The sequence below is a fragment of the Desmodus rotundus genome, chromosome 7 (genome assembly GCF_022682495.2).
Source record: "Desmodus rotundus isolate HL8 chromosome 7, HLdesRot8A.1, whole genome shotgun sequence".
Lineage (NCBI taxonomy): Eukaryota > Metazoa > Chordata > Mammalia > Chiroptera > Phyllostomidae > Desmodus > Desmodus rotundus.
Genome location: NC_071393.1, coordinates 94,629,860 through 94,650,877, shown reverse-complemented (window position 1 = coordinate 94,650,877; position 21,018 = coordinate 94,629,860). Strand labels below are relative to the sequence as shown.

At 53.6% G+C, this 21,018-nt stretch overlaps 1 protein-coding gene across 2 annotated transcripts in view; it reads left to right on the top strand.

The window, feature by feature from the left end:
• Positions 1-2,281: 2,281 nt before the first annotated feature.
• IGDCC3 (immunoglobulin superfamily DCC subclass member 3) overlaps positions 2,282-21,018 on the top strand; it is a 38,526-nt gene continuing 19,789 nt past the window's right edge. For both annotated transcript variants that reach the window (XM_053928567.2, XM_053928566.2), the window contains exons 1-2: positions 2,282-2,641; positions 4,995-5,300. In XM_053928567.2, the coding sequence (XP_053784542.1) occupies positions 2,533-2,641; positions 4,995-5,300 (415 nt within the window). In that variant the 5' untranslated portion in view covers positions 2,282-2,532. The remainder of the gene's footprint in view (positions 2,642-4,994; positions 5,301-21,018) is intronic.

Below are 21,018 nucleotides of genomic sequence, written 5' to 3'. Positions count from 1 at the left end.
TTCCAGAAATGTGGAATTCTCTTTCGGAACCAATGTCTAGAATTTCCCGAGCCTTTCTGAATAGAGAACGTATTTCGTGCCAGATGGGAAATGTTGGTTCTTGAGGGTAGAGAGCAGGTGGTTTGGGGGAAAGAACTGAACCACCTGAAGTCCTTTTGGAGGAGGACGTAAACTTAGGGAAGATGCACTCATTGATGGCACTCTTTTAGACTCTCTAGGGATCTCTTTCCATCTGGACACGCATTTTTTTTAACTTTCTTGGGTGCAGGAGAGGAGTGAACAAACAACTCCAGAAGAATTTTCGTTATTCTTCCGGATCACTGGTCTCCAGAACCGCTCATGGCTGCATATTAACGCGTATGTAGGCTTGCTCAGAGGCCTGCGCATGCGCACTTACGTCCAGAAACAACTTTGGGTCTGTTAACTCAAATACGGCACCCGGTCACGTACAAAACCACACTAATACTCCACACTCATCGCGGGACCATGGTTGGCAGCTGCTCTGCTAAGATCTTGACAGAGCCTAGAAGGTGCAGGCTTTTCTACTGGAGGAATGAAAAGCCAGGGGCTGCCCTGCCTAGGACCACCCCCGAAGCGGCTGGTGGGCAAGACCCGAGGTAATTGACAGATCATACAGAGAGATACCGAACATTTTGCATGCGGCAGAATAGCCATTATTTGCATATCACTCTCAGACCAAGGGTTGTGATAAAGAAGAATTAAACACTTGTCAAAATGAATTTAAAATGACAGCAGCTCAGGACACCAAGTTGACCTCTCCAAGTCCAGCACAAGCCCAGAAGGGGTTGTTGAGAATTCGAGCCTGTGGGAGGGAGTTCCAGGACTTTGGGCCCAGGAGGGGCCCCCTGCCTCCCTGTCCTATGGCCAGTAGAGGGCCATCACTCCCGCCCTTCCTTTCAATATCAGTCTGTGGCTCTGGAGTGCTGGTGCCCCCCACACTGAATTTCTCCATCCCACTGCTCACATGCCTCAAGTGCTTGCCTCTCAGACTCAAATTGCAGTCACTACTACAGAGTCAGGAGTCCCTGGGCTGCACAGACCCCAGCACTAATAAACTGCTGTGGTTTCTGCACTCACCTGCACAAAGGTTCGTTTTATATATGTGTAACATTCCTGACCCCAATATTGCAGAGTTGCTATCAAAAGAGAGATTTGGTTATTCTGCCATCCCCAGCCCAATGCCAGAGGAGCAAATAGCTGAGTGAGGCAGAGACTGCTCCCTTTAAATTTCCTGCTCCTAGAACTTAGTAGGCACTCAATAATTTTGATGGATTAGCCCATCATGCTGGACCCAGGAGAAGATCATTTGAGCGGTGAAGATTCAAGACCTCGGAGGGCTAACTTGCACATGTAATCTCCTAGGAGGCACGCCTGCATCCATGACATTCCCACACCGGACCTGTGTTGTCTCCTTATTTTTTCTCTGACGTGAAACTTTGAGTCTTCTTTGGGCGTAGAAATATTACTGGGAATTTTAACTTCCAATTTGCTTTTCCAGTTCCCAGGTCATTTGTCAGGACCTGTGTGGTTTAAAGGTTTCTAGGGGTGAGTAAGAGAGAGACGATTATTATTATTTTTCAGGTGAGCTCAGAGAGTGACTGCCTGAGCTGGCCGGGCTACACAGGAGGCAGAACTGGGTGGGAACCCCGGTTACTTAAGCGTTCTCATTGCCCTGTTGGGTCGGCTCTCCCCACCCTGGAGGAAACTGCTTTCTCACCCCTCCTACCTCCCGTTCACCTAAGCGCCAGAACGCTTCAGTCTAGAGAGGCCAGTATTGCAGCTAAACGTCCTAGCCTTTGAGGGGAAACACCAGAAACCCATGGAACACCTAATCTTTGACAACTTTATGCAGTTTTGAGGGAATTATCTCGAAAATATAGACTTGGACACGGTGGAGGAGGGCGCAGATGATAGAGGTGGTCAGAGCAAATTCCGCAGCTTTCAGTGTTTTTCCGCAGCCCGGACCCACTCCACAGTGCTCTGGGTCTCCAATTTCCAGCCCCCCAAGTCCCGGGCTGGCCCGAGCTGGGGTGGGTACTGGACTGCAGCTTGGGACGGCGCCGGCCGCTCCAGCCACAGTTCAAAGCGCAGGGGCCGCGTCCGCCGAGCAGCCGGGAATGTCCGGCCGCTTAAAGCGCTCGCCGGCTCTTTTGTTCCCCAGACCCGGCCTCCGGGGAGAGGGGGCTGGGGGAGGGGACCGGAGGGGAGGGAAGGGGGGCGGCGGGCGGCGGGCGGAGGGAGGAGGGCGGGGCGGGCGCGGGCAGTGTGAGTGCGGAGCGCGCACCCCGGGCGAGGCTGACAGATCGCCGGGGTAGGTGCAAGATGGCGCAAGCGGCGCTCCCCCGGCGCCCCCAGAGCTCCTAGGCAGACATGTGGCCCCAGCCTCCCGCCGCTCGGGCTCGGCCCCGGCCGGTGCCCCGGCCCCGGCCCCGGCGCCGGCCGCGCGGTACGCTGTGAGCCTCGAGAGGCCCCGGAGCCGCGCAGCGCCGAGTCCAGTGGACGGAGAGCCCCATGGCTGCTCCGCGCGCCGCGCCCCCGCGCCGCCCGCCTGCGCCACGCCGGCCCTGGCTCCCGCTGCTGCTGCTGCTGCTGCTGCTGCCGCCGCCCGCGCCGAGCGTTGGTGAGCGAGCGAGGGCGCAGCTTCTGGGCGGCTGCGGACCGAGCCCCGGGGAGGGAAAGCGGGGAGCAAGCGGGCACGAGGGGCGGACCTGCGGGCGGACCCTCAGCCCGGGCAGGAGCGACTTGCCCGAGAAGCGGAGCCGAGGCGGGCGGGGCGGAGCCCGGGGAGAGGGCACCGAGGCTGGGCTGCTGAGGGCGACAGGGGTATGCTAGGACGGAACCCTTCGAGAGAGACAGGGCTTAGCCCCAGACGGCTCCAGGACGCGGGGACAAATCCAACCCCGGACCGAGGGTCAAGGAGCGCGGCAAAGCGGGAGCTAGGCAGACAGCCCAGAGTTGGGGAGCTGGAGAAACCGGCCCGGGGGAAGGGGGCGCAGGGCTGAGTCCCGCCGGAGGGGACAGGTTGCAATGCTCCGAGCCCGGCGGCGGGGCACAGAGTAGTCCGAGGCGACCGAGACCGAGACTGGAGACAGCAGACCTAGGGGCGGTGGCTGGGACCCAGCGGGCTGCCAGGACTGGATTTGGAGGTAGGACCGGGACGCGGAGTGCGCGGGACGTACCGAGGAAGAGAGAGGAAGATTCCCGGCCGCCTCGCTGGAGGAGGAGGAGCCCGGAGAGACCCCCTCCGAGCTGAGGAAGGGGAACAGAAGCTGACCGAGAGCTATGGAGCGAGCGCAGGGATGCCCACGTGCCCGCCCTTTCCCGTAGTGTGCACAAGCACAGCGGCCCTGTCCCCAGGCTCCGGGATCTGCCGGCTTTGTTGCCCAGAGCTCCGTAACAACACCCTGTCCTCTCTGGCTGTAATGGGTGCAAATCTCGTCCTTTCCGCTCCCTCCACAAACTCTTAAGAACACACACATCTGGGCCCAATTCTTTCTCCCCTCAGCTCGGGGAAGCTGCCAGCGGGTCCGCATCTAGCAGAAACTTTCTTCCCCAGTTGCTATACAGGGGTTGGTTTGGGGGCTGAGGCAGTTGAAAGGCAGGTCATGGAGAAGATGGGTAGAGGCTTGAAAGGGGTTTGATCCTCAAACGTCTTAACGTGTTACATATCCACGAGGATGTGGGGACCGCCCATAATCCCTCCTCCTTTTCACCGGGGAGGGCGCTGGTCTGTTAGGGAGGAACAGCTCCAAGATCACTAGTTTTCTGGAAATGTGAGGAGGGGCCTGTGGCTACTCTTTCAGCCCAGGTGGGTTCGTATCTCCTGCAGTGAAATTGTAACTGGTCTGGTGAGTTACTTGTTGGAGAAGTTGGCGACTTGGCATCATGCCTGGGATTGGGTTGCTTCTTTCCCTTAAGGCTTTTCCTAATTTCTCCATCATGATCTCCCTTCCCTCCTTCCCCCTCTTCTTCCAGCTCTTCTCTATTCTGCAGGAATGAATCTATTGCTGCGAGTAAAGGTTCTAGGAAAACCCTCTCTCACTGAACTTTGGGAAATCTGAGTTGATGTTTGGTTCCCCTCCTCTCTGCTCAAGACAAAAGCACCACACCGGCGGCGGTGGGTGGGGGTGGGGCGGGGGAGGTGGACTGGGGGGATACCCAGCACATCCTAGGGGAGGGGCAGGGAGTTGGGCCTTAGTCGAGCCTGTACTTGGTACTGGACCCACCAACCCTGCTCCCTGCCAGGCATCCACCAGGCTTCAGATGGTTCTGCAAGCAAAAAGAAGCACTGTTTTATTTTTATCTCACTTTATATTCATCTAGAACGCTTTAAATTTTTTTTCTTGATTTTAGAGAGAGAACATTGATTTGTTGTTCCACTTATTCATGCATTCATTCATTGATTCTTGTATGTGCCCTGACCCGGGACACTTTTCATTGTGCCTTTAAGTCTGTTAATCATATTCAACAACCCTGTGACTCAAGCTGTATTGTTGTTGTTCCTGATTTAAACATGAGGAATGGGAAGCCAGGACAGGTTGAATACTTTGCCTGGGGTTACACTCTGAAAGTCTGTGATGCTTCCTTGCTTAACCACAGTGACCACAGAAGTGGCAGCAGCTGTGTTGGCATCAGTCTTGCTTTGGGATCCCAGATTTGCAACTATTAACTGTGAGACTCTGGACACGTTCTTCATTATCTCTGGGCTTCAGTCTCCTTGTAAGAGAGGAAATAGTGTAAATAACATCCATCTCTCTGAGATGGTGTGCTGATTAAGTAAAATATTGCATGAGATGACACTTCATAATGCATAATGTTCTACATATTAATAGAGATTCCTATTAACATTACAGAAAGATGGGGGTGGGGATGTACAGATCCACAGAACTTAGAACTCCTGCGTGTGGAGTTTTTTCTGTTGCTCATTCCACACTGACTTCTCCTCTTCCTCTTATCTCCCCTGCACAATGCAGGTCTTGACCACTCCGCCGAACTGGCGTTTGCTGTGGAGCCAAGCGATGATGTGGCCGTCCCTGGGCAGCCTGTAGTGCTGGGCTGCAGGGTGGAGGGGACCCCTCCAGTGCGAATCACCTGGAGGAAGAATGGGGTGGAGCTGTCTGAGAGTGCCCACTCCACCGTGCTGGCCAATGGGTCCTTGATGATTCGTCACTTCCTGCTGGATCGAGGAGGCAGCCCTTCAGACGAAGGTGACTATGAGTGTGTGGCTCAGAACCGCTTTGGGCTGGTGGTCAGCCGGAAGGCTCGCATCCAGGCTGCAAGTAAGTGAGCGCTCTTTACTTTTCCTTCCCAGACCAGGGGTCAAGGGCATGGGGAGCGGGAGAGCCATTCCCTCCTATGCAGCCTTCTGGAGGACTAATTTCTCATGGGTCAGTTGAGAGGGGTGTAGCTGTAATTTTATGGTGGTGAAATTATATCATATACTCATTTAACTGTTTGGAATGTGATTTGGCAAGAATATAGCCAAACACTGGAGTGGGGAGAGGGAGAGTGAGCTCTTCACTCAACTGTGTGTCTTCGTTTCCATGTGCCTGGTTGCTGGGAGCTTCCTGGTCCATTGCGTACAAGTCTTGTGTTTCAAGATAAACAGTTGTCATACCTTTGGGCTATTTAAGAGATTTTTGAAGGGAAATTTTTGGCTACATGTAATTTTAAATTATGTGCTGACTTTAAACTTGTTGGGTAGGATAAAACCTCCTTATACCAGCAATGACATTCTGAAACTTGTCAGAAATTTGCTTTACAAAAAATTCGGTAGAATGATTTCAGAGTTATTACAATAATGGCATTAACGCTACTCCCACTCACCTTCATGCAGACATGTTTTTTTTTAAATTTCAGTTTTATCGAGGTGTAATTGACAGTAAGATCATAAGGTACTTAAAGTGTACATCGTGGTGACTTGACATCTGATGTGCTCTTTGGAATGGGAGACGAAAGGCCAGGCCAGATATCTCAGCTATAGAGTTGTGCTCTGCCCGGGCCGAAGGCGGGTGGTAGAAAAATGGCTGTGTTGTACTGCCCTGTCCTGCAAAATTCTGTGGTTGCTGAGTGTCGTCTGTGAATACTCACGGGAATGTGTTGCTTAAACCAACATTATCTCCGTATCTTGGGGAGATGGCAGTCTACTTGGGGGCAGGCATGGGCGAGAACCACTGCTCTTGAGAAACAACAGAAGTTGTGGCAGGTGTATACGGTCTCTGCCCTCTATCTCTGTCCTGCTCCGGGAGGGGGCTCCCTTAAAGAGGCCGCTTTAACTTTGGTTGACAGGAATTCTAGCTGATGCTTATTAAGCACTTGCTGCATGAGGGGCACCCTAAGTGCTCTGCATGAATTATCCAGTTTCGTCATCACAGCGACCCAGGAGACAGGCACTTATCATCCCCCTTTTACAGGTGAGAACACTGACACTTAGGGGGCTTTGGGGACATTCTGGTACGCAGAGGAGCCAGGATTGCAGCCCAGGCAGTCTGACCCCTACCCCCTCCTGCTTAACTCCTATGGCACCCTGCCTCTTTGCTGTCTGATCACTGACAAGTTTCTTCCTGGCTCTGCGGGCATTTGCACAGTTGCTCTGAACGGCTGGTGAGTGATGAATCGTTCCGAGGCAGAGGAGCCTTCTCGTTGAGTTTGAGATGCCCCTTTGTTCTGAGGAAGGCTGACGCAGGCCCCCATATGGAGCTCTCTGGGAGGCAGCTCTGGACCTCGAGACTGCATCACTTCTGGCTCAGCGACCCCTCGTCGCCTGGCCCTCCTGGCAGTGTAGGGGAAGGCTAGTGCAGCCTCTGAGCAGATGGCTGGGTGTGGGGAAGAGAAGCATGGACAGGGGGGTAGTGACCTGAGGAAGTCTGAGGATGGGAGATGACCCCACACCCTGGCCTGCGTCAATGCCAATGGATAGACGACCTCTGCCTCACCAGCCTAGAGTTCTGGGAGATAAATCCCCAGGTGTTTCTGTATAGTTAATTGTGAGTGTGCTTTTCTATAAATGGTAATACTTTCAAGATGTTTGGTTTCCTTAAACTCCTAACAGTATAAGAAAATCACACTGAGAGCTCTGGCTAGGGGAAGCAGCGGTGGGTAAGGTCAGCCTGGTTAAGCCTTTGGCGTCCTGGGGACAGCTGGGCGTGTTGCTTTCAAACACTGGCAGTCTGATGAGGCTTCTCTCTCCCCACAAGACTGGTGGCTCCAGGGGGGAACCAACCAAGAGGCTGGACCCCCTTTTCTCACTTCACAGGCTGATGTCCCTAGAAACTTCCAAAGCTGCTTAGCTGCCTAGGGTCCCTCCTTTGGTGATAACTCCCTGCCTATGCGCCCGCAGGCACACAGATGTTGTGTGACACGAGAGGGTGCTTTGCTGAAAAGGTGTGAGGAGCCCTCTGAAGCCCCTGCTTCTCCTGCCTGATGGGGAGGGAGCATACTAAGCACCCCTCACAGAAGCACAAGCCACCCAGAGGACTAACCCGGTGAGGCAAAGGGGGTCCAGGTCTGCGTGGGCAGATCTGCTGGGGCATCCGAGGCCATCTGCTGGGAATATCCCCCTTCTATCCCAGCGGGCTGAGATGCTACCTTTGGAAAATGACCTGACCAGGGTGGGCTAAACTATGGACTGATTCCCTGGGGGCTTCAGTTCCAAGTATCCCCCTTTAGGATGGAGTGGGTCAGGTCCTCAGGGTACACAGGCTTCCAGCACATCTGGTTTCTCTGCCTTGCTGCTCCGCTCCATGTGCTTATTGTTTGGGGGCTGGAAATGGAGACACTTGTTAAGGAGGAGACCCTGGACACGCTCCCCTCTCCGTGACCTGGTTTCTTTACCTGTGAAATGGACATCCAACTTTGAGAGATGGGTGTGGGGACTAACACACCCCTCACGTTGCCTGGCCCGTAGGCAGTCGGTAGTGGGAGCCAGTACTTTAATCTCCACGTACAGGCGGCCTCTCTGACTGACTAACAAAAGCCAACTGCCTGAGCCTGGAGCTTCCTCCCTCCCTGGGATTCAGTTCAGGAGCACTCCAGGGAAATCTCTCAGGGAGTGGAATTATGGGAGCTTGAGTGGGACTTGCTCCGTTTTAGCCCCTTCCTGGGAGGGCCTGAGGTTCTCCCAAGCCTTTGGGTGTCAGCTGAAGCTGGGTTATCATACCCTCTGCCATCCCTCTGGAGGGGCTCTAGGAAGGATGTGTGGGTCACCTGGCCCAGGGGAACACGTGCACTGACTCATACCTATTGAGGTCTGAGTGCCTGGATGACTCCAAAGAGGGATGGGCTAGCTACAGGAGGGTGATACTGAGGGGGGCACCCCAGCTCCCCTCAGGCAGAAGCCTTGAGTTCCTGCCCTTCAGGTCCTAGCCTCAGTTCTTGGTGTCGGGCCCTCAGGGGAACTGGAGTGAAGAGCTATGGGATCTAGAGCAGGACTTCTCAAACTTGATTGTGCCTGGGAATTACCTGAGGATTGGGATGAAACTCAGATTTTGAATCAGTGGGGACAGGCCAAGGGGGGTTCTGCCTGTCTCACAGAAGCCCAGGTGATGCTGACGCTGCTGGTCCACAGGTGCTAGAGGAGAGCCCGCTCCCAGGCCGTAGTCACTAAGGTGGGGTCTGTAGGCAGCATAGCGAAGTCTGAAACATGCGGAAACACGTGGGCTCCAGGGCCAGGCCTAGGTGGGCGGGTTGACCCCATCTCTGCAACACCTTGATCGTGTGTTCTCGGCACAAGTTCCTTAACCCTCTTGACCTCTGACAAAAATTGGCATAATGTCCCATCAGCCTATCAGGGCTGTTGGAGGATTGAATGAGGTGATAGGTATAAAGCACCTGGCACAGGCTCGGCATCTAGGAAATGTTCATTAAGTGTTATTGTCAGTGTTAGGTATTGACCACCAGTTTAGGATGAGGTCCAGCCTGTTTCAATGCCTCCGTCTGAGCTGGGGCCATCCCGACTGGGCATGCTCAATGGCAGTTATGAGGGTGGGCTATGGAGTATGGAGGTCAGGAGACCCTGGCTAGATGGACTTGGCCAAGTCACCTAACCTCTCTGAGTCTCAGTTCCTTTTTTTAAGATTTTATTTATTTATTTTCAGAGAGAGGAGAAAGAAGGGAGAAAGAGAAGGAGAGAAACATGATGTGTGAGAGAAACAAGTGATCGGTTGCCTCTCTCACGCCCTCAACTGGGGACCTGATCCACCGTCCAGGCCTGTGTCCTGACTGGGAATGAAACCAGCAAACTTTCTGTCCACAGGCCGACACTCAGTCCACTGAGCCACACCAGCCAGGGCTCAGTTTCATCATCTTTAGAATGGAGAAATAATACTTACCAAGGAGAAATCTTATGAGGATCACCTAGGATAATATGAGTAAAGAATTTAGCAGGTACAGGGCACATAGAAAGTGTTCCTTAAAGAGTAACTATTCTAATTCCAGGGAGGTATTAGAGGTGAGAAATGTGAAGTTCTAAACTCTGTTAACCGTGGTGGTTCCAACAAGGCCCCTGGGGAGCCCTGGACCCTAGAGAGAGGCAGTGCGGTGTGGTGAGAGGGGAGAAAGTCCAGCTCTAGTCCCCTGCCGTCTCCACATCAGTGAGCTACTACTTCTCAGGCCCTCAGGTACCCACTCTGAGGTCCAGATCATTCTCAACCTGCCTGCGGGAGGGCATTTAACCAGCTACTCCGAAATCCTCTTGCAAGACCCGTGGGTGTGTGGGTCCAAGAGCAGAGTCTGGCACAGGTCTGTGGCACGAGGTCCAGGTGGGCTTGGGCACACTATGGGCTGGAGCTGCTGGCAGCACAGTTTGTGTGGGGGCTCACTGGATTTAGGGGGTCCTGGAGGAGGGCCCCTGTCCAGCGCAGTGGGTTGTGGAGAGAAGTGGTTCCTGGAGCAGTGGCTGGTGGCCCTGGAGACCTTTGTCACCTGGAGGTTGTATGCTTAGACCTGGTACGTGGGACCCAGGTTCTTCTCTCCCGGAAGAGCAGCTCAGCGGAGGGAGCCCTGAAAAAGTCTCCCCCACTGGCCCTCAAACACATGCATCTGCCTCCGCACGAGAACGGTACTCAGGTGCTGCAGCTGAAGTGTCACCGGTGTGATGAGTGAGTGGCCATGCCTAGGTGGCTTCCCTATACATACGCCATGGCACAGAGGTAGGTGCAGATGGGTGAGGTTCAGGCCCTTTGACCTGCCAGTCAGCACTCCACACACCAGCCCCTTCTGCCACTCCTGAGAGGCTGTGAGGTGTGAAGGAAAGACCCTTGCACGGGCACCAGGCATCCTAGGTAGCTCTGGGCAAGTCACTCACCCTCTCTGGGCTTTGCATTTCTAATTATAAAATTGGGCGTTTGGACTGAGGTTCATCTCTGCCCTAAGGTATTAAGGCTTCCTTGTCATCCACCAGCCCTCGGGATATGCCTGCCTTCCTTGGGCCTTTTCCCAGTCTATTCTTGAGCCTGCTTCTCCTTATCCAGTCCTTCCTTAAAGACCACTTAGCTTGCAGTCATTTCTTCTGCCCCCTGCTAAGGCAGGCAGTATTTGTGGTCTGGGACATTCAGGCTCAACCTCCCTCTCAAAGATGGCTGCTTGCATTGCTAAGTAACTGTTTTGTGGCTGGATATTCCATCTGTCTCCTCCACTAGATTTTAAGCTCCTAAAGGGCTTCTGTTTCTTTTGTATTTCTCACTTCTCTTTCTTTTGTATTTCTCACATCCCCTGCCTGTGGAGCCTGGTAAAAACTAAATGGACATGTGGCCTTCCGGGTGCAAAGCTCTGGCTCTCTTGTTTCTCTCTCTGCTTCTCTTTTGCCTTCTCTCTCTCTCTCCACGCCCCCCCACCGACCCCCCCGTCTGTCTGTCTGTCTCTCCCTGGCTCGTAATTGATAGCATAGCTCAAAGGAACAGAAGCTTGTGCACAGAGAGGACCGGCAGGGGAATGTAACACTCTCGGAGCGTGCATGGCCACGGGGCGGCTGCTGCTGCTGCCTGTTTATCTCCGGAGGAGCTGAGACTCTCCTCCTTACCAGATGGGGTGTGAATCAGGGACCAAATTGCTTGGTATCCCTCATGGCTGAGTCTTGGGGTCTCCTGCCTTGGACTTTATTCCCTAGCTGAGTGAGGCCTCCAGTTGCTGGGGAAGGGCCCCCCTCACTTCCACCCACAGGACTTGAGTGTGGAAGTCGAATGCTTCTGGTTCCCACACCTTGGCTCCACTGTCGCGGGCAGCCAGCTGGCCCCTTGAACACAATGTGCAAATCTTCTCTGTTCCTGTTCGCGGCATTGTCCCTGGCCAGGCGCCTTGGCTGGGAATGTGGGCCGGTGAATAGAAGAGGCATTTGCAGCCTGCAAATGAAACAGGCCCTCAGCCCCCTCAACTCCCTGTCCCCTCCCCACCCCCAGGGAGAAAGGACTTTTTCACTCCTGGCCTGCACAGAGTCTCTGCAGGCATGTGTGTGTGTGTGTGTGTGTGTAAGAGAGAGAGAGAGACTTTCACAGCAGCCTGAAGACTGTTCTACACAGTCTTCAATAACAGTAGGGTGGAACAGAAGGGCACCCTGGATGGAAAACCAAACAGCTCACTCACTGCTGTCTTTGTTGAAACTGGACTGAGTGATTCCAAAAATGTCTGCCTTGTGTAATTAACCTACGGCTCCTTAAGACTTTCTGGCCATAGTCTTGATGCAACAGGGAGCATAGAGACCAGGGGTGTGTGTGTGTGTGTGTGCATGTGCACAGCTGTGCTTGCGTACTGCCACGTGTACCTGTGTGGGTGCCTGAGCGCACCAGTGCGTACCTGAAGGATGTGCATAGAACCTGGGATTGGGGTCCAGCTCTCCTTGAAGGGTCTTCTTGTGGGAATCCGTCTCCCCTTGAGCTTTGAGGCCAGGCTAGAGAACCAGAGTGGACAGAGCTGGTGCCAGGCCAGAGGCAGTGGCAGAGAGTTTTATTAGGTCTAGCAGGGGGCTCACACCTACCCTGTCAGCTGAAGTGAGAGAGGAGGAGGGGGTTGAGTCCTAGGTCACGGGCGGAGGGCGGAGGGCGGAGGGCGGGGGCTTCCACGACGGGCACACAGGCATGGCCACAGTACCTCAGCGAGCCTAGGCCATAGTTTTCTTATTCATGAGGCGGGTGCCAACTACCTGGCTGCAATCGGAGCCTGCTGCCCTGTGCCGCTCCATCCTCCCTGAAGGACTGCTCTTTGATTTCTGAGCTTGCCTCCTCCTACCCCCAACTTTGTTCACCCTGTTACAAGAAATGCTAACACTTTGTGACGGCCCTCAAAGGTAAGGCAAGGGCAGATGAGAGAGTCATCTCTACAGACTGGAGCAGTCCCGGTGGCTTCCTGAGAGGCTGTGTGGACAGGTGATGCTGGGACCCAGTGAATGTGGAAAGGGCAGAGGCCGAACAAAGTCCTGAAGAGGCCTGAGCAGGAGGAGCTCCCAGTCAGCTCACAGGGAGGTGGAGGGGGCTTGATACAGGCCAGCCAGCCACCTGCTTCAGGCAGTGGGAGGAAAAGTCCATGCCAACGGCTCACGTCCCTGCTGTTACCTCCCACTCACCCTTCTCCATCTCTCCTCCTGTTCTGGGTCTCAGTGCTCTTCCACACCCCACACACCGGCCCCTCACCTCTGCCTTCCTGTGAGACCATGTTTAGGGTCTTTATCTATCATCCCGCATCCCTAGTTTCTCCTGCCTACTGTCTTCCCTTCTCCAGCTCCTGTCTGTCTGTTGTCCTTTCCTTCTTCCTGCCTCTTACTCCATTTGTGTGATTTCTGGGTCCACCATCCTCTGCTGCACTTAGAGGGAGAGCTTCTGTTTCAGGAGCAAAGTAGGTGAGCTCAGGCCTCAGCACAAAGCAGAGACAGGAAAAAGGCAGAGAGCATCAGGTTCATAGAGGACCCCAGCGGAAAGGGTCCCTGGCCTCCCCAGCAAGTTGGAGCCTCCCTGGGGGCAGACCTTCACTGAGAGGAATCTGAGAACACTGGCCCCTGCTTGGGGCCTGTCTCTGAGCCTGGACACTGACCACAGTGGGTGGTGGGGGCTGCTCTCTGGAATGCTGGTGTTGGGTTGCAGTGCAGATGTGAGCAGTGATAATGGGCAGGAACTGGACTTTCTGGTCTGGCTGCTGCCCCCAAGGCCATTGGAATGTGAGGGGGAACAAGCAAGAGGCCCCAGGGACTTGGGGTGGGCAGATGGAGACCAGACCACCTAAATGGAGAGGAGGGGACAGACCACCGGGAGAGAGGACCAAGTTCTAGCCTTGTCACTGAATTGCAGGCTGCAACAAAAGCATCCTGAAATTCCCAGTCCACGTAGGACCTTGGAGGCCTTCCCAGCCTCCAGATCGAATCCCAGGCATCCAGAGCTGTGAGAGAGACCTTGGAGCTCTTCTGGTCCAATCTTCTCATTTTACAGACTCAAAGTATGAGGCCCTGAGAAGGTAACCTGCCCAAGCCTGGCTGGTCTTCCAGCCTAGGCAGGTAAGCGAGCCACTTGGGTCTAACCTTCACTGCTCTCTGGTTAGAAAAGGGAGTATCCTTTTATATCTGTCCAGAGCAGGCTGGCAGGCATATTTCTGTTTTTCTTGGGCTCTGCTGTGCCCCAGGCTCTGTCAGTGGTTGTAGTCCTGGATGTGAGTTTTAACCAGCAAACCTTGGGTGAGGCCTCCTGTCGTCCATGACAGAGGGTCTCTGAGTTTCCCAGGCACCCTGGATGCTGAGCTGAGCGGTCTGAGGGCCCCCTGTGAGTTGGTGCTGGTGGTGAACTAACTCGTAGTCGAAGAAGCAGTTCTAGCATTATGGAGCTACACTGTCTTAAGCACCTTATGTATTAATTTAGTTAATTCCCACAATTCCACTAATAGGTATTATTAGTCCTATTTTACAGATGAATAAATAGAAGCCCAGAATGACTAATTAACTTGCCCAAGGGTACAGAGTATGTAGATGAACAGGGATTTAAAGCCAGGTGTGTCTGACCCAAAATTCAATGGCTGGCGTCCCTGAGAAGGGGCTGGAGGCCTTTGAGAACATAAGCAGTATTAATGCCTCAGAAATAGAGGCAGGTACATGGGTATGTGCAGGGTTGGGGTAGGGGAGTGTTGGGAGTAGAGGACAGCTTAGAACTCTGGCGAAAGTGGGAGCCATTTCTGGGTGGGTCAGCCAGAGCCAGAGCTACCCCCTCCCCCCACCACCACCCCACCATCTCCAGGCACTGCTGGAGGCCCTTGGAGACTCTGGAGGGCCAGTTAGGCTGGGATGCTGGGCTCTGCATGGAGTCTTGCCCTACCTGTGAGGTTGGGCAGTGCTGGCTGGGGCGGAGCTGGCTGGCAGGAAAGGAAATTGGGAGGGAGGATGTTGGGGCTGCTAGAGGTGGAGGTGGGAGTTGCTTCTTTCCGAGGAGGGAAGACTAGTTACCCTCCCCCTGGGGCCCCCTCAGTTCCCTTTCCCTTTCTAGTTTCCCAGAATAATGATGCTGATTGCTCCACATCTGTCATAATTACTCTTTGTTTGAAAATTCAGAACAAATCACAGGAGAGGAACTGGTGTGACTCGAGAAGGATCCTTCTCCCCAGGGGTTCTGTTGCGGGGGAGGGGTAGTAGGAAAAGCCACAATCAGGCTGGAGGAGCCAGGCTGCTTGCTGATTGTTCTTGCCTGGGCAAGGTGGCCTAAGGCCTCCTGGAGTTACGTGCCCCCACCCCAGGCCACAGTCCCTACCTGCCGAGGTGGCTGGGAGACTCTGCCCCATCCCAACCTGAGGGTCCCCTGCCCGCTTGGCTGCATGGAACAATGGGTTAGGCGAAGGCTGCGCAGTAACCTGAGCGGCACAGCAGGCAGGGGCAGCCCCAAGGATGGCTGGCGCAGGGGTCCTTGTTAGCAGGAGGAGTGGGGCAGTTATGGGTCCCTGGAAGAAGGGCAGGCACTGGGTCTCAGAGGGGAGAACCCCGAAAGGGACTCTTCCTTCCAGGGAGCACCAAACCAGACCCTCTCAGAGCCTGCAGCAGCCCTGGAAACTCGGGGCTTTCGTTCACTTCTCCGCAGTCTGACTTCTGGTGAGGGCCTTGCTTCCAGCTCCCATCCCTCGCCCAAATGACCTTGATGTAGGGGGCTAGTAATTCCTAGGGCATGAGCCCAAGCCTGTGGCCCTGCCTGCCATGGCAGCCCTCCATGACCCCCTCCCATCTGGGACTGAGTCTGCAGAGACTCTATGCACTTTTGTGGGGAGAAATCAGGGACAACCCAGAATTCATCCCCAAACCTTACCTGTAATGAAACCCCAGTGCTCTTGCCTGGAACTGTGGGGGACTACGGTCACCCTCAAGGATCTGAAGCTGGTGTGAGATGCACAGAGACTTGTACTGAGGGTTGGTTCTGGCTTCAAACTTTCTCCCTTACAGGCCTCAGTTTGTCTTTGTGGGAAATGGGTGGGAGCATGGTCCTGCCTGTCTGCTGAAGGGGAGAGGCTGAGTAGGGTCCTGCCGCCCATCCACCAAGAGAGGCGCCATTAGTTTATGTTTCATCAGGGCAGAGACAGGACCGCACAGGAAGTGCCAGGCTTGCGGCGGGGGAGGCGGGGGAGGCGGGGGGCTGGGGGACACCTCTTCTAATCCCACCATTACTGATTGAGGGTCTAGAGAAGAGCTTAGACTTGACTCAGACACCATCATGCTTACTTCTGTGCCCTCCCCGGCTCCCACTTCAGCAAGAAACTGCTGCCTCTCCCCAGGCTCGCTCCAATTCTCTCCTCCGTCTCCCTCCATCCCTCCAATCCCGACCTCTCCTGGAGCGCTGAGCTGGGCGAGCCTCCTCCTTTCGCAAATGTCAAGATCAAAGTTTTGCAGAAAAAGCTCTCGTCATTCTCACCCTCCTTCGCTGCCCCTACTCCAGGGCCTCCCTCCTCTCACTTCTGCCAGCTCACGTGTGCAGAGCCGCCGGCCGGTCCTTGGGACTTGCGGGACCGTGTTCCCGCGGGGTGTTGTGAGCTCACCCATCCCACCTGCGCTTCCGCAGTTGAGTCTCCTGCGAAGCCCGTACTGCGCAGGGCCGATGGGGCAGAAAGAGGGTGGCCTGGGAGGAGCTGGCTCCGCAAACGACCTCTGTCCCTTGAAGCGGGCAGGAGAAGGTACGACCCCCTCCCTCTAGCACAAAGTGGCTGCTTCTGGCCTAGAGCTCCGCGGCCAGAACGCGCAGCAGAACCGACGAGCATTTAACCCCGCGCCGCGCAGTGGCAGAGGTGTCAAGTCAGCGCGCCCAGGTGTGTCTGTGTGTGAGGATGTGTGTGCATGTGCAAGTGTGTGTGAGTATATGTTGTCAGAATGTGCGTGTGTCCTTGCTTCCTGGAGCCCTCTGCTCGGGACTTGGGGTCACTACTTCTCTGGCCAACCTTGGCCGGGGTGGGAAGAGACTTTGTCACTTGCTGACTCCAGGACTCACCCCCGCCCCAACCAGGAGCCTGGAACTGGTTGTAGAGGGTGAAATAAAGCAGGAGAGTGGAGGTCGTGGGTTCCCTGCTCCCTTTCTCCTAATTGGCTTGGGGTGTAGTCCAGGGACTACTGAGGAGGAGCTAGGGCCAGACAAAAGTTTGTGGGCACACCTTGCTCAACAGGCCAACTCTTCGAGGAAAAGGAAGAAAAGAAAGGTCTGCGAGCCTTTTCCAATAGCAGACTTGAACATAGGGGTGGGCGCTTGTCGCTTAAACAGTGCTTGGGAGTGTTCTCACCTCCAGGGCAGACAGGACTGGGGAGGGGGTAAAGCTTTCCAGGATCTGGTGACCCTCCTACTCTCCCCTCTCTCCAACCTCCTGCCTGTGTTTCTGTTATTACTGCTCTTGAAGCTGAGGCAGAGAGAGCTCTGCCCAAGGCCCAGGTGTACAGAGCTTGGATGGAAGGTCCAGGTGCTCTTTCCAACGAACAGGTTGACTGGCCAGATGGGATTTGGGCTCCAACTTCAGAGCCAGCATCTTGAAGAATTGAAACCCAGTATTTGGTTTGTGATAAACAATTCTTAGATCTTTTTCTGCCATCTCCACCCCTTGTTGTTACTTTTGGTTTGTCTCTGCCATCCTGGCTATATGGAATGTCACCCTCTTTCTGCAATAATTCCCTTCACCCTCATTTTTGGAGATCTCCTAAAATGGTATTCCAAACCTCCAGTACCTTAGAGAAGCCCTAATTTAGTCCCACCTGCAGACCGGATTAGAATATTCTTCCTTCTATTATGTCAGATTACCAATAATGATATTACATAGAACGAGTCTCTGGATTGAGCCTGCTTGATATTCCTGCCCTCCTGTGTTTCTGATTTTGCTTCTCAAATCAGTCATTTTCTCATCAAACTGTGACAAAAATCAAGATAATTACAAGCAAGCTGCTAACGGTGATATTGATAAGGTCAAGGCTTTCCCGAAATAAAGTGATAGAGCTTTCATTACATCAATTCAAGAAAGATGCATCGGTCTGTGTGCCCAGCTTCGTTTTTGGGGGGTGGAAGGAATCGGAAGACTTAGTCTATTTGGAGACAGTGAGTAAGTATATAGCTTGGCCCTCTCAAGGGTCTGCAGACTCCTTGAAGGGAGGGGCTGGCTCCTCTGCATCCTCAGTGCTGAGGGTGGGACTTGGCCTGGAATTGGTACCCAGAGAGGGTGGGAGAATGGGGAGCCGTGGGCGTATGAAATGGGAGGGTAGGAACACCCCCTGCCTGCTGTGGGTCCCTCACCTGCTGGAGCTAGCAGCCTGGAGCTGGGGGGAGGGCTAATAAAGTTGAGTCAGATTCTCCTCCCCAAGGGCCTACAGGGTGGGTGGTTTCACCTAAGCGGTTCTCCCGGGCTCCTGAGTCCCTGTGTTGGGAGCTGAGAGTGCCCATGTGTGTGTCTAACCACGTCCTAAGTCTCCTATCCCATACTCTTCAGGTCTTAAAAGGCACTCCTATCTCCCTGTTCTTTTCCTTTGAAACACTCTTCTTCCAAGGGCCACCTCGGGGAGGAGAGGAATTAGACTGAGTGGAAGGTGCAATGACTTAGTGCTAAGTGGGAAGGACTTGGCCTGGTGAGTTCAGACCTCAGTCTTGCCACCGTAGGAGGGTGGCTCCTGGTAATCAGTCACCTCAGGGTGGGATACCTTTCCAGGCAAGCTGGAGAAAGTCCCAGAATGCCAGGCCATTGGCTTCATTCACCAAATAGCTGATAGGACAGGTTCCAAGCTAAGAAGCATCCCTCTGCCCTCCAGCTACTCAGGCATCCTCTTTGGAAGCACTAGCCTTGCATGTACACGCCCACCTTTCTGTTATCTTGAAAAGTCAGAACTGGATAACAAAGCATTCTGTGAATGCAGGTTGCTGTGGAAATGGTAAAGGGAGAGAAAAAAAAAACCACTCTCATTATTATACTCATTATCTTCCTATCGGAATACTCCCCCACAGAGCATTATTTTTAAAGTTACTTATGGTCTTGGGTTTGGAGAAAGAAGAGATGTGAGCGGAAATAGGCTTCCTTTGAAAACACTTTTTCAGTTGAAAGTATTGAGTCTCTAATTTAGGCCTGGAGGCAGCTCTTGCTTTTTGAATAGGGGATCGTTTTCCAAAGTATAATTTATCTGGGGATTAGACAGTCAGGCACTCTTGCTGAAATCTGGGCAAACCATAAAGACACATAGAGTAATATATAGTAACAATTATATCTGTAGTTCCTATTTGAATGGTCATTTCATTTATTTTATTTATTGATTTGAGAGAGAGAGAGAGAGAGACGTTGATTTGTTGTTCCACTTATTTTTAAATTCGTTGGTTCATTCCTATATGTAACCTGGCTGGGGATGGAATCTACAACCTTGGCATGTGGGCGGGGGTGATGGGGGGCGGTGCGCGGCGGTGATGCTCTAACCAACTGAGCTACCCAGCCAGAGCCTGAATAGTCATTTTAGTCTTGTGAAATGAAGCTAGTGGTCTGTATAGCATTAGAAAAACCTTTGATCTGCTAACTAGCTGTTGTTTCTTTGGATATTTATTTTCTAGAACAGAAGACTTTAGGCATCCTTCCTCAGGGTCTTTGGGTCTGTGGAGGGGGCTCAGGGGCTGGAAATGGGGGGAAAGGGAGGCTAGATCGGTGGGGCTCCAGGCCTCCCACATTTCCCCCATCCACAGCAGCTCTGCTTTATCTTTTTGTTTTGTTTCGGAGGTTTCTAAACCAACTGACTGAGCAGATCAGTTAACTAGGCTGATTGGCCGGAGCAGAGTAGAGCTTCAGCAGTAGCAGGTATTGTGATGTCAGCCAGAGCCTCCGGCAGAAGAAATATGACGCTAAGATGAAGATTTAGGAGAATTATAAAGAAAAACATTATGGATCACATCTGAAGTTATGGCCAGGGTTGATTCAGGATTGGGTCAGAAAAACAGTGAGCTATACTTCCATTTTTTTTCCTCCTTTAAAATCACGCTTCTCGCCCTGGCTGGTGTGGCTCAGTGGATTGAGTACTGGCCTTCGGACCAAAGGGTCACCGGTTTGATTCCCTGTCAGGGCATATGCCTGGGTTGCTGGCCGGGTTCCCAGTGGGGGGTGGGGGCTGCAGGAGAGACAACCACACATTAATGTTTCTCTCCCTCTCTTTCTCCTTCTCTCTCTCCCTTCCCCTCTCTCTAAAAATAAATAAAATCTTTAAAAATATGTGAAATCATGCTTCTCATCTATCACTCTTACAGCTAGTGCCTGGTAATGTTAAATATGGTTGGTGGGGCAGAGCGAGGAACAGTTTTGGCTGCTGGTCACTCAGTCACTCAACATTGTTGTCCATTCTTTAGTTCTGTTCTTAAATAAGTGGATGGACGGCGGGGCAGATGGATGGTCCTGTTTGTGAGCTTGGCTGTGGGTGGCCCCCGAAGGGTCTGTAGTCCAGCTGTGGTAACATGGGCATTGGAAAAGACTGTCGCCTCAGAAAGAGCTCTGTGATTTGCATCACACGTGTGGTGTCCCCAAAGGCTACTGGTTCAGACCAACGGCCTAAGGTTGATCTGAGCAGCATGCCAGACCTTCGTGCCATTTGATGGCCCCAGTGTATCACCTTCTTCCTTTGGGCAGAGACAGTCTACGGGCCCATCAGAAGCGAGTAGAAAGTGCGTGCTTCCGGGAAAAGGATATATGGGATTGAGGGATATTAAAGCAGGTCAGTCCTCAAATCCACAAGTCTCCGGGAGCATCTCTCCTGTACCTGCCTCCCTCTAAGCTAACTACTCTGAGGAATAGAAAAATAAGACACTTCCTGGTCTTGAAGGATGTACTCTCCTTCTCCTCCCCCGCCCCCAAGGGAAAGCCAAGCGTGTTTGGTGGTGATGATGGTGAAGAGAAGGCCGCCTGAGAGAGCAGAGTCAGCTTGTCCATCTGCACTGTGGTTTTCTTTAGGTCTGATTTCTAAGCCGAGCTCTTTCATATCCTTACATGTGAAAAGGGGGACATGCGCCAGGCTTGTCCTCTTTCTGACAACGAGCCAGTGTCCACGGAGCTCCCGTCTTACCTATCAGCCCGCTCCTCTTCCTGGATCCAAGCGGTGGCCTCCAAGCTCTCCGCCCTGCGTCCCAGCCCGACACCCGCTTGCAGTGCCTCTGAAACCTGGGTCCCCCTTTCCAGTCATGGCCCTCTTCCTTGCTGAGACCCTCCCTCAGTCCAGGCTCCCCACAAGGCCCCACCTTCCTTCCCCTTCTCTTCCGAGTCTCTTTCCTGCCTGCTCTTTCCTGCCTGCTCTGCGCAAATCTCTCCCAGCCGTTCTTTGAACTTCTCCAGCCCTTCCAGTTGGCGGCACACCGTTGGGCGCCGAGGTGTAAAATTCCCAACTCCACCAGTGTGTTTCATGTGTTCAGAACGAAATCTAATTAGCCTGCTGAATGCAGGGCCATGCCTGTTTCTCTGAGTCCAGGACGGCACTGGCCGGGCGCAGTAGGTGTCCCTAAGAACCTGCGAGTGGAGAGAGCCTGGTGAGGGGCCCGGCGGCGGGGGTGGCAGAGCAGTTGCGTGTCTGGC